Source organism: Cordyceps javanica, chromosome 6 (genome assembly GCF_051103115.1).
Source record: "Cordyceps javanica chromosome 6, complete sequence".
NCBI classification, from domain to species: domain Eukaryota; kingdom Fungi; phylum Ascomycota; class Sordariomycetes; order Hypocreales; family Cordycipitaceae; genus Cordyceps; species Cordyceps javanica.
Genome location: NC_139300.1, coordinates 3,197,901 through 3,215,271, shown reverse-complemented (window position 1 = coordinate 3,215,271; position 17,371 = coordinate 3,197,901). Strand labels below are relative to the sequence as shown.

Below are 17,371 nucleotides of genomic sequence, written 5' to 3'. Positions count from 1 at the left end.
CCCCAGCTTTTCCCCAGACAGAATGCACCGGCAACAAGCTACAACTTTAACTACAACAGCATGGCCTGATCGAGGCCGATCCCTGGGAAGCCACGTGAGAAAAGGAAAGGGGAAAATAAAAGCCCCAAGTCAATTGCCGATCAGGTTCGCCTTGTCATCCGGAGTCGACCGTCTTGATTCGCGCGGCTAACACGTCAGGAACAATAGCACGACTCGCTGACTCGGGGACTCGGGCCCAGTTCCCCGATACTGCGCTCCTCGAAGACGCTAACCTACTCCATTGAGGGGCCCCGGAACTTGCACGAAAGACCATGCCGGCTTCGGGGGGGAAAAGCCGGGGAATTACACTTTTTATTCTCCTCGAAACTGGGGCTTGGTGCTTGAATGCCAGTTTTCCTGCTGTTCAGCTGACCGAAGAATCGGGCGGCAAGGCATTGACGAGCTTTCTATTTAAACGGCGACATTGTCCCCGCGGGATTCTCTCAGCATTTATCACAAGGCCTTCTTTTTACTCACGCGCTAGTCCAACGACAATTACTTTTTGCGTGAATGGAATCTGTTTCAAGCTTTTCCCCACATGGTTCTAGCTTGATTCAAAACGCCAGGACGCCCTCTTTCTTTCTTCAATCGACCAGTTATACGCTCACATCCTCACCATGATTGACTTTAAAGGCTTCACCGACAAGCACAATGTCGCCCACAAGCTGTACAAGAGCTCTCTTCTCAATACAGTCTGTCTTGTCGCAGGCCTGTCCATCTTCTTCTTTGGTTATGACCAAGGTCTGATGGGCGGTGTAAATACGACGCGAAATTACGCCGAGACTATGGGGTTTGGACACTGGGACGAGGGGCAGGGCATCGTTGTGGTCGATAAGCCTCTGCTGCAGGGTGGTATCGTGAGTGAATTCGTCACCATCGGACGACATTGGCTGACTAGTGTAGGTGGCCGTCTACTACCTTCCTGGCACGCTCGCAGGCTGCCTGCTGGGCGGCTGGATGGGCGATCGCTATGGGCGTATCACCACTATCGGCCTTGCTTGCATCTGGTGCATCTTTGCCGCTGCGCTTCAGTCTGCTGCTCAGAACGCCAATTGGATGTTTTGCGCCCGCGTGCTCAACGGCATTGGTACCGGTATTCTCAACGCAATCACTCCTGTCTGGGCCACTGAGACTGCTGCACACACTTCTCGCGGCCAGTTCGTTGCTTTTGAGTTTACTCTGAATATTTTTGGTGTTGTCGTGGCCTACTGGCTAGAATTGTAAGTCGCAGAGATATAATCATGGCTCATGCAACTAACATCCGACAGCGGCACTTCCAAGTACCATGACCCTGAGTCGTCCTTTATCTGGCGCTTCCCCGTTGCCTTCCAGATTGTGCCTCTGATCCTTCTCTTGGCAGTAATTTGGTTCATGCCCGAGTCACCTCGCTGGCTAGTCAAAGTTGGCCGCGAAGAAGAGGCCCGCTTCATTCTCGGCCGCCTTCGGGGTAACGAGGGCGAGGAGGGCGAAGCAGCTGAAGCGGAGCTTCAGGACATTATCAGCATAAAAAATCTGGAACATGACACATCCGAGCAACAAAGTTACTTTCACATGTTCTTTGGCATCGGCTCTGGGAAACTGCACACGGGCCGTCGCGTGCAGCTTGTTATATGGCTCCAGATTCTTCAAGAGTGGATCGGTATTGCCGGAATCACCATTTATGGTCCTCAGATCTTCACCATTGCTGGCATTGGAGCCTCCGATCGTCTTTGGGTTAGCGGCATCAACAATATTACTTACATGGTGAGCCAAAGTGAATCAACATTGGAAATAATCTACTAACACGATTCAGTTCGCTACCCTTATTTGCGTGTTCACTCTTGACCGAATTGGTCGCCGTTGGACTTTGTATTGGGGCGCTGTCGGCCAGGGCATCTGCATGTTCGCCGCTGGAGGTCTGGCGCGCGCCACCATCAACGCTTCCGACTCGAACCGCGCCCAGCTCGGCGGCGCAGCAACCTTCTTCGTCTTCCTCTATACCGCAATTTTCGGCGCCACCTGGCTGACCGTTCCGTGGCTGTATCCTGCCGAGATTTTCCCGCTGCAAGTGCGTGCCAAAGGCAATGCCTGGGGTGTAGTCGGTTGGTCCATTGGTAACGGCTGGTGTGTAAGTATAGTCAATCACCTTTCATCCAGTAAGCGATTGCTCGAGATTTCTAATTCGATCTGGTGTTTTACAGGTTCTGCTCTTGCCCACCATTTTCGACAAGCTCAACGAAAAGACGCTCTACATCTTTGGCGCTGTCAACGCCTTGAGCATCGTGGCGGTCTGGGCGCTGTACCCAGAATCCAACCAGCGCACACTCGAGGAGATGGATCTAGTCTTTGCCAGCGACAGCATTTGGACCTGGGATGCCGAGCGCAATTTTGCAAAGATCAAGGCTGAGAACCCAGACCTCATCAAAACCCACAAGGACACTCGTGGTGCGGATGACCCTGAGCGAGGCATCCTTGGCTCGCGACGCGCGAGCAAAGTTTCCGCGACACAGCTTCGTGCTGATAAAGAGACTACTTTTGAAAATGTAGAAGACTCAGCCGCTTCTCACCGCTAATATTCTAATTTTTTTTGTATCATTGTATTCGAGTCACCTAGCTACATTGTACGCAGATACTACGGTCTGATTTAGTGTCATATTTTCAGAGCACCCCGTCTATCGGACTTTCGATTATAAGTAGATCCGACTGTAATTTATTTAAGAGCTTTATGAAAACGGCGCACTGTTACTGGACCTTTGAAGTAGGGGGGCAATGGAATTCCGAGCAGAGTGAAGAGAGCGTGTACGTAGTTACCCTGGTCGATGAGACCTTGACCATGTCCAGAATAATACTATCATTACTCCGATAAATTGATCCCGTGCGCTGTTGACTTTGATAAATTGCCACCATGTTGAACCCCTTAGCACCATGGCTTGTTCTTCCAGAGAAGACTTGTTAGTTTTGAATCCAACCACGAGCAGCATGCCTACAACGATGACACTTCCTACTTCCGGACTGTCGCCAGCTTGCCGCGGACGGGCACGTTCTCCTCCCTGCCCACCTGCGGCAGGCCCTCGAGGCGGACGCCCTTGCGAAAGACGAGGCAGTGGGTGCTGCCGCCAAAGTGGAACATGCCGAGCTCGTCGCCCTTTGCGACGTGCTGGCCCTCGCGGACCGTGATGTCGCAGGTGCTGACCTCGTCCATGCCGATGCCGACAAAGGCGACGAGCCCGATATCCGGGTTGTCGGCCTCGAGCACGATGACGGCGCGGGCCGCCATGCAGGCCAGGTACCCCTGGGCGACGGAGATGCCGCCCGTGTCAATCTCCTGCACGTCCGGGTCGCCGGGCCCCTCAAAGAGCGGCTCGCTAAAGTAGGTGCCGTCAACGACAAAGGCGCGGCGCACGACGCCCGACACGGGGCTGTGCCAGCGGTGGTAGGACAGCGCGGACAGGAACGCCTGGTAGACGGTGCCGCCGACAAAGGCCGAGGCCAGGCCCTCGTCGTGGCCCAGCATGTCGAGCAGCGAGTACCGCTGGCCCTTGGCGAAGAAGTGGTCGCGCAGCCGGGCGTCCGTCTGCACGTTGAAGACCTTGGACTCGCAGGCGTTGGCGATGACGGCGTCGTCGTCGGGGCTGGCGACGGGGCGGGCGGCGTCGTGCACCTTGCGCGTGAAGAAGTCTGCCGTGCTCTCTGGTCAGCCGTTTGCCCCTTTCGATAGTTGAAAGTCAATCCCGCTGTCCCCTCCCCTCCCCCCTCTGATTTACATTTTCCTGTCCGCGGAGGAAGCAAGGCGAGTCTAGGTGAAACATACCGTCCCAGGACTTGTATCCCATATGCTTGGCCGTCGGATCGCACGCAAACATCTCCTCGAAGCTGTGGTTGGACTGGTACGGGGCGTTGGCGACTTGCAGCAGGTCGTGGCGGCCCGTCTCGCCGAACCAGCCCGTGGCGTGATCTCCAAGAACGGACGCGGATTCGGGCGTCTGACATGACAAGTTAGCGACACGCGTCAACTTTCAAGATGCTCACGCGGACGGCATCCGGTCCAAGATGGTTTAGCAGGATATGTCAATCCAAGACATCCAGGCCAAAAGTATTCAGGCAAAATAGTTTCAGCAAGAGATGTCTGAGCCAAAAATATCCAAGCCAAAGACTTGCAAGCCATGGCATCCAACCTAGTTTAGGCAACTTGACTCACCTGCAAGTATTTGCCCCATTCGTTAAGGACCTTTTTCAGGGCCTTGTTGACATCTGGATCCAAAAACGCGGCATGGCCACTATACACTCGAGTCAGTCTCTTGTTGTGTTCTCTCGCGCCCATTTTGTCTTTCTTTCACTCCCTCTTAGTCTCTCACACACTCTCACTCTCTCACTCTCTCACTCTCTCACTCTCTCACTCTCTCACTCTCTCACTCTCTCACTCTCTCACTCTCTCACTCTCTCACTCTCTCACTCTCTCACTCTCTCACTCTCTCACTCTCTCACTCTCTCACTCTCTCACTCTCTCACTCTCTCACTCTCTCACACACTCTCACACACTCTCACGCTCTTACTCTTACTCTTACTCTCTCACTCTCTTTCTTTCTCTTTCTCTCTCTCTCCCTCTATCCCATCCACCATCCTCGACACGAAAAAGCAAAAAGAAACAAGAAAAAAAAACTCACCTCGGCGTACCCATCGGGTAGTCCAGGACGGCGCACATGGGCACGCCGACGACGCCCATGGCCGCCGCCGTGGCGGTCCACTCGGGCGCGCGCGTGACGATGTGGTTGAGCACGCGCAGCATGTGGTCGTAGTCGCGCACCTGCTTGTGGCCGGCCGGGTCGCGCCGGTACGGCGGCTTGCGCGGCACCTCGTCAAACATTTGCGTAAAGTACATGTAGACGCGCGCGTTTCCCTCGATGAGGTCCCGGAACTCGCGGAGCGCCGGCGTCAGCTGCTGCTGCGAGGAGGAGTCGCTGGCGGCCGACTTGGAGTCGACGGCGTCAATCACCTCGGCCAGGTACTGTCGGTGGATCCGGTGATCGGCCGGTAGCCAAGCACCAGGTCTTTTTTTTTCGAATTAGTTTTCTCTCTTCTTTACTTTTTCATTTCTAATATGAACACATGAAATAATCATGTATTGATAGAACAGTAGGGGGAGGAGATGGTCTATACTTGTGCCGTCGATGCTCCGAGGGAATGTCATGGTGGTCGCCGTGCTGATGGACCATGGTGGCTCAGACTGGCAAAATGAAAAGAAAAAGGATTGAGAAGCAAAGGAAATATTGCAGAGAAATCTTCTATAGATTGCACAAACTTCAAAATCCTTCTCGATAAGCAAAGAACCCATAACAAACCGCTCCTATTAACTCAAGTTATATAAGTATTCCCCTCCCTTCCGCGGCGGCTCCGCTTGCCGAGTTAACCGTAGGCGAGATGCCGACCTTGGCGATGATGATGAATATATGACGTGCATGATCTCGCCCGCGCTGTCTGCCGACTAACTAGCTGCCGGCTAGACCGGGCCGCTCCAAAGTGCGAGGGTCATGTTTTTTTGCAGCATCCACGTCAATCCCGTTCACATTCACTTGAATTTCTCCCTGCAGCCTTTGCGCAAACATTTTTTTTTGTCGCTTGTATTCGTTCGCACGCGCCATCGTGGAGTTTGTGGTGGTCGACAAGATGGATGTCGGACATGACTCGGTTGACAACTAGTTACTCCCCTACCCTATAGCTGCTGGAGAGAACCGGGGGGGATCTGTCGGTACCGAGATATCCTGGAAAGATGTTCTAAAGATTTGGCGGCCAATATTTTTGAGCAACTAAAAGGGCAACGTGTCATGTGGCATGGGATGAAGCTTTTGCGGCTTTAACTACCGCTCTGTGTAGATGTAGACATAAGCTCGGCACTTCAACAAGCTTATCACCCTGCCTCTGTCACATAGACGAGCTAACTGAGTCCTGGCATAATTGCCAGGAGCGGCTAGCACATGTCCGAAATCGAAATCGTATCCTAGTCGGACTTGATACTTGAGTTAATACTTGAGTTAATCTACAAGATGCCGTTTCACACCAGGACACAAGGTAGGCCCTTTACGTCTCCGATATCCCATGGGGCAATGGTTAGCTGTTTCAGGACTTAGACTAACGAGAAAGGGCTGGGTCGAAAGCTGGTTTGTACCACCACCAGCCAGCGCTAGCAGATGGTCCGTCGCAGCCCAGGCCCGTTACTGCAGCCACTTCACCTTGAAGGGCGCCGCCAGAATGCGACCGAGCGTCGCGGGCGGCTACGTTGGGCAGAGAAACGACTCGCCGGCAAGTGGTAGCTGCGTGTCGAGCATCCCCGAGTGGCGGCCGGTTCTCGCCCGTCTTGGTTACGTCGGCGAGCTGGCTGGACGGCGACGCTTCGCTCCAGACTGCACGGCATTGTCAGCCGACGAGCGACAAGGCCAAGTGATTGGAAGGGGCGAGAGGCTGCAAAGTGACAACGGCTGTCTTGCATGAGGCCAAAGTACAATGCAAGAGATGCCAGAACAAGAGCTGCTGCCTGAATTTGCCAAGACACAGGGCAATGACAACGTGGAGAATGAGTCTTGTTCGTGTGCGACTTGACCTGATACCAATGCTGGCAGAAACAAGGTTTCTCTCTGTCGTATCTGCCAGTAACCGCATCTCATCACGGCGAGAAACGAATGCGCTGGTAATTATCATCTGGGAACCCGCGTGGGAACCACGTAACGGGGGCGCGCGGACCACAGACGTTGTGCGAGAAGAAATGTTGTAGAATGTTCTTGTCAGTGCAACCAGCCATCCAATCCATGCCCCGCGATTTTTATGGACGAGTCAGTGTATGGGACAGCTCACTTCTCTGAATTGGGCATCGTCCTGTGCCACGGCAGCCATGACCCGACGAGAGTTGAATTGTGTGTAACAGAGGGAGCCTCGTGTTTTGTGTTGGTACTACGTTGGACGTGAGCTGCACCTAATTGCTCTTTTGCGCCCAAAGCCAGCATTTGTTACCATATTTGCGCCATTTTACAAAAGGTATGACTGCAAGTCTTGTCATGAAACAATCAGCAAGTCGACTAATGACTGCCGGACGCAGGAACTGGTAGGTTCGGAACGAGCAGATTCGTCGACAAACAGGAGTCTCTCTACGCACCGTGGCTCCAACTCAAGGCAATTATGCAGGTAACAAGGGTCTGAAGCCATCAAAGAGGGAATCAAGTAACAGAGAGTCGGCGTGTACACACGGTGCAACTGGTGGCTGTGCTGAGACAGTCGTGTACAAGAGCGCCTGATGCCCAAAAAATCATATGCTCTTCCCACCCGGTGGGCTGAGATGGATGCCTATCGGACAGTTTACGGTTGTGCTGCATCCAAGTCGCATGAAAACTGTGTGTTATCGGGCAGTTGGCCAGCGTCAAGAGAAGCAGCAGCTTTGCTAAAAAGGCGTGGGTTAGTCGGGCAAATGTCGGCCAAAGCTTCGAAAGCAGGCGAGGTGGGCAAGGCCAAGGCGGGCCAGCAAGACGGCCATTGGACGACGATGCGTTGCACAACCTGCGATGTTGCAGGACGGGGCCCAGATTGACGGGCATGACTGGCATACCAGTGTGCATTATGCAAGGAGGGTGGTGGACTTTGATCTGCACGACACCTCTATGGCGCGGGTGGTCCCAAGAGCAACGAGCGGCAAACGAATGGTCCGGGTTTTCTGACGACGGATTGGAAGCTAATGCTGCAGACGACGAGTTTAGCGCCCCCTGCAGGACAGAAGCAGGAAGCATCAGAAGAGACAGATGAAGCAAAGGACTGGATGCAGTGACGAGCTGCCTCCCCCCCACAGCGCGGTAATGAGGTGGCAAAGAGGCGTTGAGAAACAGCGACAAAGCGGCACCCTGCTGCGAGGCGCAAGATACTTGATGGAGTTCTCTTGTTCGACGAGTCAAGGCAAGACGGACATGTCACCTGCAGGCAGACAGCCAGCTTGGTGAAACGAGGTAGTTGCTCACAAGAGAGTGGTTGAGCGGGTCAAGCTTGAATTGGTGCTTCGAGAAGGGCTATTGTGGCGACGGGCGGCGGGCGAGGGAAGAGACGGGGAACCAGGATGACGGTGCCGTTAGGCGAGCTGCGGCAGTTTGGAGAGATTTGCTGCAAGAAACCGCCAATTCCTGTCCTGTCGCGAAACATGACGCTACCTAGTCGGGGCAACGAGTCGGCGAGACATGGCGCAATGCTGCAGACAAGATGAGAGTGTTGCTGGCCGCCGCGGTTCCGTGATTGAAATAATGGGAAGGAGGCGATGGCTGCAGAGATGATACGACTCTGCCCATCAGCCCAAGCACGAGATGATTGGGCATCTCGATGGTCGACAGGCAGTCTCTTTTGGTCGGCGATGGAAGATGGCAGAGCTCCACCGAGAAAAGAACAGGGCTCTCCAGTGTGGACTCTGGAAGGGGGCCAGGGCGGCGGTCACGAGGAGTCGACTGGGGACGGCGTGTCTTTCTGTCTCTGTCTCTAATGCTCGTTTTTGCTTTTTTCTTCTTTTTCTTCTTCTTTTGTATTCTTCGTTGCTGAAGCGAATGATCCAACGGGCGAAGCTGGCATCCATACCGTCGTAGTTGTTGCCTTGTAGCGCGCGACTTGTCGCAACGGCGCGTGATGCCGATGGAGGGCCCAAAAAGGGAAGCGGCAGTGACAAAAATAGACAACGAGGGCCAAAAATAGACCGGGGGAGAGAGACAGAGGGACAAGGGGACGTTGGAGAGTAAGACATGGAGGGGCGGGCAGGGTATCTAATATTTACGAAGGAGCGGGACGGGCAGAGTTGAAAAAGGACGAGTATGTGCTGTAAAAAGCAAAAAAAGGAAGATTGTCATGAATGAATGAATGAATAAAAGAAAGAATTCGAGAAAATGGCCAATGGGTGATGAATTGATGGACGGAGAGAGACTAAAAAGAGAGAGAGAGAGAGAGAGGATGTAAGATGAAAGATGGAAAACGATGAGAGGCTCTTGCGGTGAAGCAAATGGGACAGGATGATGCTGCACAGACAACGGCACTCGGTACCTCTGGCCTGGCAGCTGGCAACCAATTGTCGTCGATTGGCTGCGGGTGAATCACTGCTTGGATATTGACTCAACAATGACTTGACCATATGATGGAGGCTGAAACGGAATCTTTTATTTATTTATTTATTTATTTATTTATTTATTTTGCATTCCTTTCCGTTGGTACTTGGGTTCATCTGGTCACTTTTTCTTATTATCTGTGCACACATTTCACATCTACAGTTAAGCCATCATCCGCGCCACACAGCCACCATGTTCACGACGGGCTGGCACCTCACACCACCTCGGTCTCACACCTCGCACCTCGCACCTTGCAGCAGGGCAGGGCAGGGCAAGGGCAGAAATCAATAAAAGCCGGGATTCGGGACTGCCCTTCCCTTGACCGATGCATCTTCATGGCAAAAAGTAAAATAAAATAAAATAAAAAATAAAAATGGGCAGAATCGGCGTCTTCGCCCGCCTCAGGGTGGTCAGGGGAATTCTGGTCGCTTCCGGTTAACCAAACCCCCCTGCTCTCTCTCTCTCTCTCTCTCACTCAGCCTCTCGGTTGAAACGAGGTGCGCGAAACATGCATGCAAACGACAACCTCACCATCTTGAGGTGATATGAAAAAAAAGGGCCCTGTAAGCAATTTTGTTTTGTTTGATCTTGTTTCAACTTCCTCGTCTTTGCTGCTCTTTTTTTCATGAATTTTTTTATTCATATCATTTTATCAAGTTTTAATGTTCTCTATTTTTTCCTGGCTTTGTATGCCTCCCTGTACGGAGTACTTACCAGGCCTCGCCGTCTCGAGATTATTTTATATGCACAGTCTTTGAAACAGGCCGACTTTTACGGATAGTTGTTTCAATATTGTTGTTTTTTCTTTGCAAAGGAATTTCCTCTCCGTCGTTTCCCCCCCCCTTCTCTAAAGATTTATTCCTGGTCTTTTTCTTTTCTTTTCCTTTTGATGGCCATAGTGGCACAGGAGGCAACCCAAGGAAATAAACAGGACAACAGCTGGGCATTTCGGGGGCATCAAAGGTGCAAGCAAGGTACGGAGTATAGATTACGGACACAGCTTACGCACTGGTATAGGCAGGGTACTTATAGCAGAGATTAGATGTAACCGTGGTTATTCACATGATTTCGGGGTAAATGTTGGAGGAGGACGAGGCGGCCCGGTTGAGCAGACCCATCAACACGCACGGAGTAATCTGTACAGGTTCCTAGCTAGCGTGCATCATGTTTGGTGGCTGGTGATGTTCAGCGCCTATTGCTGTTTCTGGTAGCATAGCTTGCATACATGATACTGATGGAGTTGATTATTATACATGGCCCGTTTTTTTTTCTTTTTTCCTTTTTTTTTTTTCAATTCTCTTTTTATGAATACACATGTGTCTACAGTCGGGGCCGGGTCAGCCTCAGACAGCGTGGGCAGCCCAACCGGATCAGATTCAAGACATTGCCATTCAGCGATTCGTGCGAGCGGCCAGGGGCACACCATCATGGAGGGATGGATGGATGGATGAATGGATGGCATGGGCAGCAGGGGACCAGGGCGGACAAGGACGGACAAGGACAGGGTAGCAGGCCCATGTGGTGGCCCGCCGCCGTTGGGCAGCCTAATCTGGTAATTCTTGTGCAGGCGGGACAAGAGCCGGGCTGGGCTGGAGACTAGGGCGACACGGGCGACCACCACCAATCTCTGGAGCACTCAGCACTTACTGAGTACTCTGTACGGACGGTAAGTATAGAGCAGGGCTAGGGTGAGGTCCCGGTGGTGTCCGGGAGTGGGAGAGAACCCACGTCGGGCGCGACAGTAGTAGTTACGGAGTACTTAGCGTGGGAGAGGATACGGAAGAGGCGAGTCTTGTTGACGGGCGGTCATGCGTGTGGGATACGGGGAAAAAAAAGGACCAATTTTTTTGCACGAAAGTCGGACAACGGAGGAGACTGGCTGACGATTTGGCTAGTTGACTGGCTGGATAGATAGATGGATGGCTAAATTGGCTGGATGCTGGATGGCTGGCGAGGTGACGGCAGGGCTAGGGTCTGTGACAAGGTGGATGTTTGTCAAGTAGTGCATGAGCATGACAACTTACAAGTAGAGGAGCGCCACCGTAGATTGGCGTCTCTTGGACCAGTCGACGACAAAGAACAAAGGAGGACGAGAAGAGTAGGAGAGGGAGGTCGGGATGGTGACGGCTGGCCGCCACGCCACATTCGCCCCCGGAAGCCGCCGTGACCGTCTTCCTTTGGTGGTCCTTGGAAAAAAGAAATGGTCCGAGTAAGAAGTCTTTCACAGAGCAAAGCTGGGGGGCGGTCGATGGACTGGGCCAAAACTGCACACACGGACATGAGGCAAATCCCGATAAGGCTAGCAAGGCAAGGAGGCAAGCAAAGCAAGGCAATGGCGTCGTGGTGCGTGGGTGGGAAGCGGGTGCCTTGGATGGGGATTCTCATGGGCTCGTATTGGAGCATCAAGGCCATCCACTTTGGGATGCATGTGGCACCGGAAGCGCAGCTAAGAAGATTTTTGGAGGGGCGGAGAGGATGGTTCGTGGCGGGTATCGTGGTTGGTGATGGTGATGGTGGCGGTGATGGTTGATGGTGGCGATGGTGATGGTACATACTTAGTAGTGGCGGTGATGGCAGTAGCGGTGGTTGTTATTGTTATTGTTGTGTTCTGCTGCTGCTGCTGCTGCTTCTGCTGCTATGATTATTGTTGCTGTTGCTGCTGCTGCTGCCGCGCGTGGGTAGCAGGTGCATGCATGCGTGCGTGCATGCATTGTCGCGTTTGTTTGTGGCGATGGACCTGTTCGAGGTTGGATGCCAGTCAGCAAGGCTCAAGCCCACAGCGCGTGTCGATGCCGAGGTATAGGTTACAAGGTAACTGGGCCTTCATCGTAGGTGTGTTTGGGATTGACTAGGTAGATGGTTGACGCCAAGCCGTGACCATGGTTGAAGGGGGAAGCTCGAAAGTGTTGGTAGCTCGTCTCTTGTCTGGGTAGGCAGGAGGCAGGTATCCCAAGTTATACCGAGTACAGTCGTGTGTAGGTACGTGCGGTAAGTAGGTACTTAGGTAGGTGCCGAGGAGGCGGGAAAGGTAGGTACTTACATGGCCACCCACCTACCTGGTTAGGTGCACAACAGTAAGTACCTTGCCTACCCGGGCGGGCCAAGACAGACAGGTTTAGTTTTTGCTGCTAAGAATAAACTGCCTACCTCCTACCATGCTAGGTACCTACCTAGCAACCCGGGGCAGTTAGTGACCCCTGCCGTTGTCTCCAACGTACTCAGTGCTGCCATCACCACCAGACTACGGATACGCCTTGGCTGTTTGCCTACCTCGACACTCTGACCGTTTGTAGGTACCTGGCCAAGGCAGACAAAATATTCGTAGACGAGACGAGCTGATAGCCCAGGTAGGTAGTCTGACAACCCAAATTATATATGCACATGTATATAATTTCTCATCTTGTTTATAGAATTGAAGCTATAATTCTTTTGCCTGGAGTTGCTGATGCTTCACGTCTTTTTCTTACTAGCCAACCTTACTTGGACCCTCTACTCAGTAGTTAGGTAGTTAGCCGTTGGGGCCTCCTCTCTCTCTCTCTCCCTCTCCCCTTGTCCCTCTGACATCTTTCTCCCCTCTTTTTGGCTGCCTGTTCTCCTCTTCCGCCGCCGCCTCCTCCTCCTCTTTCTTCCTCTTCCTCCTTCTCTCTTTCCCCTCCTTTTTCCCTTCCTCTTCTTTTGTATCATCACCACATTTCGTCGTCGTCGTCGCCCAATTTCCATCTTTTGCCATACTTCCCTCTGTCCTCCCCCCCCCTTCACTGCACACCCCCCCTCCCCCATTCCACTTCCCCTTCTGCCCCTACACACCCTCTTGTACCCCCTCCCCTTGCTCAATTGGCTCTGTCTTTTTTTTTCCTCCTTTCCTCTGGCGGACCGTTATACTCACCTCCAAGTCCTCCCCCCCCCCTCCTTCTTCTTCATACCAGCTCACCTTGCTACACCCTACGTTTGTTCCCGGTTCATTTTATTTTATTTTATTTTATTTTATTTCTTGTCTCTTCCTTGACCTTTCTTTTTATTCCGGGGTCCCTGTACCGGCGAGGCTGTGCTCCACCAAAAAGAGACGACAAGCAGAGACACAAAAACATTAAAATAGCAGCCCTTTCGCCTGCGGCTGTTGTTACTATCCCGATTGTCCCAGTCTTCGCCAGCTGGAGCTTTAGACACGCCTGCAACGCCAGCTTATTATCATCCATGTCTGCCGTCTCTCTCTGTTAAGCCTCTCTCTTCCTTTCTCTCGGTCAAGCTGCAAGCTTTCAGCCATTGCTCGTGTCATTCGTTTCTCGCCGTACAACCACAACCACACTCACAACCACAACTAAAACCACAACCTCAACCACCTTCAATATCATCAGCACCCACCACAAATACAGTATACAAGTACCACTAGTCATCCTCATCCAACACTGCAACTCTTTTTCTGTTTTGCCCTCTTCTATTTGCAGCACCACTTGGCTCTGTCTTTGCTCTCTCTCTCTCTCTCTCTCTCTCTCTCTCTCTCTCTCTCTCTGTTGTCTTGACTTGGCTAGCTCGACACGCGTCCTCCATCGCCATCTTGCTCACGGAGCATATTTTTTGGTCCGCCAACAATTGCCCATTCGCTACTTGGTCGTCACCATCGTCATCTTGCTTGAACCAGTCTCGTTTGACAAGTCAATCATCTCGCGACCACGCCATCCACCTCGCCTCTCCATCTCTCGCCTCTCGCCTCTCGCCTCTCATCTCGCGTCAACCCACCTTCTTCGCTTCTCTGCCTCGACACTCACGCTGAGCCTCCCCTCCTCATCATCTGCTCCGCCATACTTGGACCACTTTCGGAAACTCTATTCTTGTCTGCCTCCGCCTCTGCACCTGTTCGTCAGCCATCCCCGCGCACCCACCCCAACCTCAGCCGCCTGTCGTCTTGCATTGTCGCCCGATTTCATCAACCGCCATGCCTAAATGAGCTTGGGATGCTCCATGCCTTGACTTCTTGCCTCCCTTCTGGTCCATTTCCGCCACCGTTCTTGAGCTGGCCGCCACATCCAGCTCGCTTGATCGCTCGCCCTGTGCATTGACAAGGCCAGAAGAAAAATAAAAAAAAAAGTTTAAAAGGTTGATACTACATACTTGCTCATACGCCCCGTACACTGACCCTTTCCTTGCCCCGGCCTCTCTATATTTCTCTTTCTTTTTTGTTTGCTTTCCCTTTCTTTCTTCTTTTTTTTGTCTGTGTTTTCCTCCACTCTCCATAGCTTGTATTTTTGATCCCAGTCTCTCTGCCTCTGTACTCTTTTGCTATGATCTGTCCATATTGCAGCCTTGCTACTTTCTACTCATCTTGCATGTCACAGTCCTGTTGATGTACTCTTCCTTTTGATTCCTTCTTCTCTTCCCTTCCTCTTGTCTTGCATATCACCTGCATCACAACCCCTCTCCTCATCATTCTCTGCTCATTAGACTCGCCCAACGACAGCATGCTGACCCGTCAGAAGCACCCAACACCATACGGTTACGAGGCTTTTCATGACCTGCCGACACCGCCCTCACCCGTCAAATCGCCAGTCTTCACCTTCTTGTCGAGCCCGTCCTCGCGGCACTCGCGAGAGCCTACAACGTCTTCCACCATGTCAGCACCGCACCGTAGCCTTCCGCCTCCCCCGGCCATGTCCATGACGCCTCAGCAAGTCGCGCCTTCTCATCCGCCCATCCACCCACCATCTCACCAACCTCCGCCTCCGGTCCACCATGGCCAACAGCCTTCTGTGCCGCCGACACAGCCTCCTCCTCCGCCTCCTCCGCCGCCGTCTCATCACCATCACCATCACCACAGGGACTCCTGGACCGGTGCTCCTGCTCCCCCAGCTCCCCCAGCTCCCTCTGTCCCGGCTCCTCCACAGCACTGGACTTATTCAGATGACTACATGCGAAACTGGCTGCAAAATAAAACAGAGGAAGAGAAGAGGAAGCAAGAAGAGGAGAAGACGAGACAGGAGGGACTTCGTCTAGAACAGCGAAAGATTGAGATGGACATGCTACGCTCCTCCCTCAGCGGCGGCATACCCCCTCCCATGATCCCTTTGGTCTTTACCGGCATGGCCAGCGGCGGCGTTCTACCTCAAGCCGCCCTGGACTGGGCTCATCAGTTCATGGTCTCCCAGCCGCAGTATCAGCAGCTGCCTCCTCCCCCGCCCCGTCCGCTTTCGCCCGAATCTCAACGTGAGGTTGCCACTCAAGGGTCTGCTCATTATCACCAGCCGCCCAGCCTTCCGCCGCCTGTGCAGGGGGGCACCTACGCCTCTTACGCAACTTCGCCGACAAGGGCTCGAGGGCAGACTGTCTCTGGCGCATCTGCCCGACCAGCTGCCGGTTCCAACATTTCGTCTGCAGGATCAAGCACGCCTCAGTCGGCAGGGCTCCAGGCAAGCACCTCGACACTGGGTCCATTCCCGCCTCAGCAGCCTGGCGGGGGGCAGTCTTCTCAGCACGACTCTACACTCTACTTTCATCATTGGACACCACCCGGAACACAATCGGGGCAATCGTCATCGGCTACTGCCAACAGGCCCAGCAGCCCACCAGGCGAGCCGCAGAAGAAGCGCAAGGCCGGGCCAGACTCGTCCCACCACAGTCGTACCAGCAGTACGCAACGTCCTCGGTCACCTCCCCCTTTTATCCAGAGTGATTATGCAGGACCCTCGGGCCGAAAATCACACAAGCGACACAAGAGTGACGTTTCTTGGTATCACGGCCCTCGACATGGCGTAGGCTCGGGCCACGACGCGGGACCCCGGGCCCGAACTCCTGCACAAGATAACTCTTCCACTTCATCCAAGGATCGAGAGGGTGCAGAAGGTAGTAGGCCGAAATAATTCGTAATGGCATTTCGACTAACCAATGGAAGCGCCCCGCCGGGAGTCACAGCCAGAGACGTATTCGCGTTCGCGCCACGAGGACGAGACACAAGTACGAGCTCACCAACGTGAACGAGAACGAGAAGTCACGACAGCCCCCGGCGAAAGACCCGCGTAGCACGTCCGATTACTGTCACCTGTTTTGTTTTCATGCGTACGCCGATTTTATACGACACGAATCTTATGAACAAGTCACGTCGACAAGAACGAATTTTCTTTGTCACTTATGTCATTCCAGCATGGGCACGCGGGACATGTAGTTGAATGCACATTTTATGCCTTTATGCATATTATGCAATGTGCATTCGCGTTTGGATGCACTACTAGGTTGCATCTTTTTTTATGCAATACGAGGCTCCCACGACTTTGGAAACATTAAGTCATGTTGCTTTGCCTCTTCTTTTCCTTTTTCTTCACCTTCTTCTTCTTCCTTTCACACGCTGTTCTTTGCTTGTATTTGGTCTGGCTTCTCTTCTACTGTGCGTGCACTGCTTGCATCCAAGCCGATGCCCACAAGTTGTGTTAATCTTTTGCTGTTTGGGAAACGCTGTTACGCACGTCTTTGTCACGACAGGACTGAATATTATTAAGGGTGAAGCGAGCGCTGATCCACGATGAAAACACGCACCATGGCGTTTTGGATGTACATAGAGGAAAAAAGTATATGGCTTGTTATCGTCATGATTAACTTGGATATTTTATGCAAGTTTTTTTCTTCTTCTTTTGGAGCTAACTATATTTTTTTTCACAAGGCAATTTTACAATGATTTACATGACGATTTTTTTTGTAATGTGGATTGGTATTGTCCTGTTTCGCCCTTGGCCCCTTCTTTGCTCCATGTGATGTTGCATCTAGTAGATTTGCTACAAAGGAAGAGAGACTTTTTGTGATTGCGTTTGCCTCATTGCGCGGCCCGTTTCACCCATGACTGAACTAAACTCAAGTGAACTGACTGATCGATTGCGTGATAATTCCTGCGCCGCGTTTTGCCCATACATTACATGAACACCTTGGTGAAGACTTAAAAGAAAGGAGAAAAAAAAAGCATCTTGATCGGCTCGCGAGCAGAAAAGAAGAAGAATACACATATCGTCTCTCTTGCACTCTGTCTTTTCCTTTTTCTTCTTCTTCTTTCTTTTTGGCAAAGAAAAGAAGAGAAAAAGAGAGAGAGAGAAAATAGGGTGCTTTGGAGGGGTATAGGAAAAAGAGGAAGACGACCAAGAAGACCAACAACTGCTAGGCTGAAATCTTGAAAACAAAGAAAAAAGAAAAGAGAAAGTGTAAAAAAAAAAGCGCAAGGCGCAAGGGGAATAGGAGGGTATCGTTTGCCCGTTCAAAAAGGGCAA

The 17,371-nt window shown here is 52.4% G+C and overlaps 3 protein-coding genes across 3 annotated transcripts; 2 read left to right on the top strand and 1 right to left on the bottom strand.

The window, feature by feature from the left end:
- Nucleotides 1-656: 656 nt before the first annotated feature.
- On the top strand, nucleotides 657-2,591 carry V2A60_009408 (general substrate transporter; the record flags this gene model as incomplete). Its single annotated transcript, XM_083260674.1, has 5 exons — nucleotides 657-896; nucleotides 943-1,259; nucleotides 1,308-1,782; nucleotides 1,832-2,146; nucleotides 2,220-2,591. 5 exons carry the CDS (start codon nucleotides 657-659, stop codon nucleotides 2,589-2,591), a joined length of 1,719 nt encoding a protein of 572 aa, XP_083116800.1.
- Nucleotides 2,592-3,019: 428 nt separating this feature from the next.
- V2A60_009407 (Phophatidylserine decarboxylase-domain-containing protein) lies at nucleotides 3,020-5,231 on the bottom strand (the record flags this gene model as incomplete). The annotated part of the gene is made up of 5 exons (XM_083260673.1): nucleotides 3,020-3,696; nucleotides 3,830-4,001; nucleotides 4,217-4,295; nucleotides 4,683-5,066; nucleotides 5,176-5,231. 5 exons carry the CDS (start codon nucleotides 5,229-5,231, stop codon nucleotides 3,020-3,022), a joined length of 1,368 nt encoding a protein of 455 aa, XP_083116799.1.
- Nucleotides 5,232-14,587: 9,356 nt separating this feature from the next.
- On the top strand, nucleotides 14,588-16,142 carry V2A60_009406 (uncharacterized protein; the record flags this gene model as incomplete). The annotated part of the gene is made up of 2 exons (XM_083260672.1): nucleotides 14,588-15,965; nucleotides 16,015-16,142. 2 exons carry the CDS (start codon nucleotides 14,588-14,590, stop codon nucleotides 16,140-16,142), a joined length of 1,506 nt encoding a protein of 501 aa, XP_083116798.1.
- Between the last annotated feature and the right edge of the window lie 1,229 nt (nucleotides 16,143-17,371).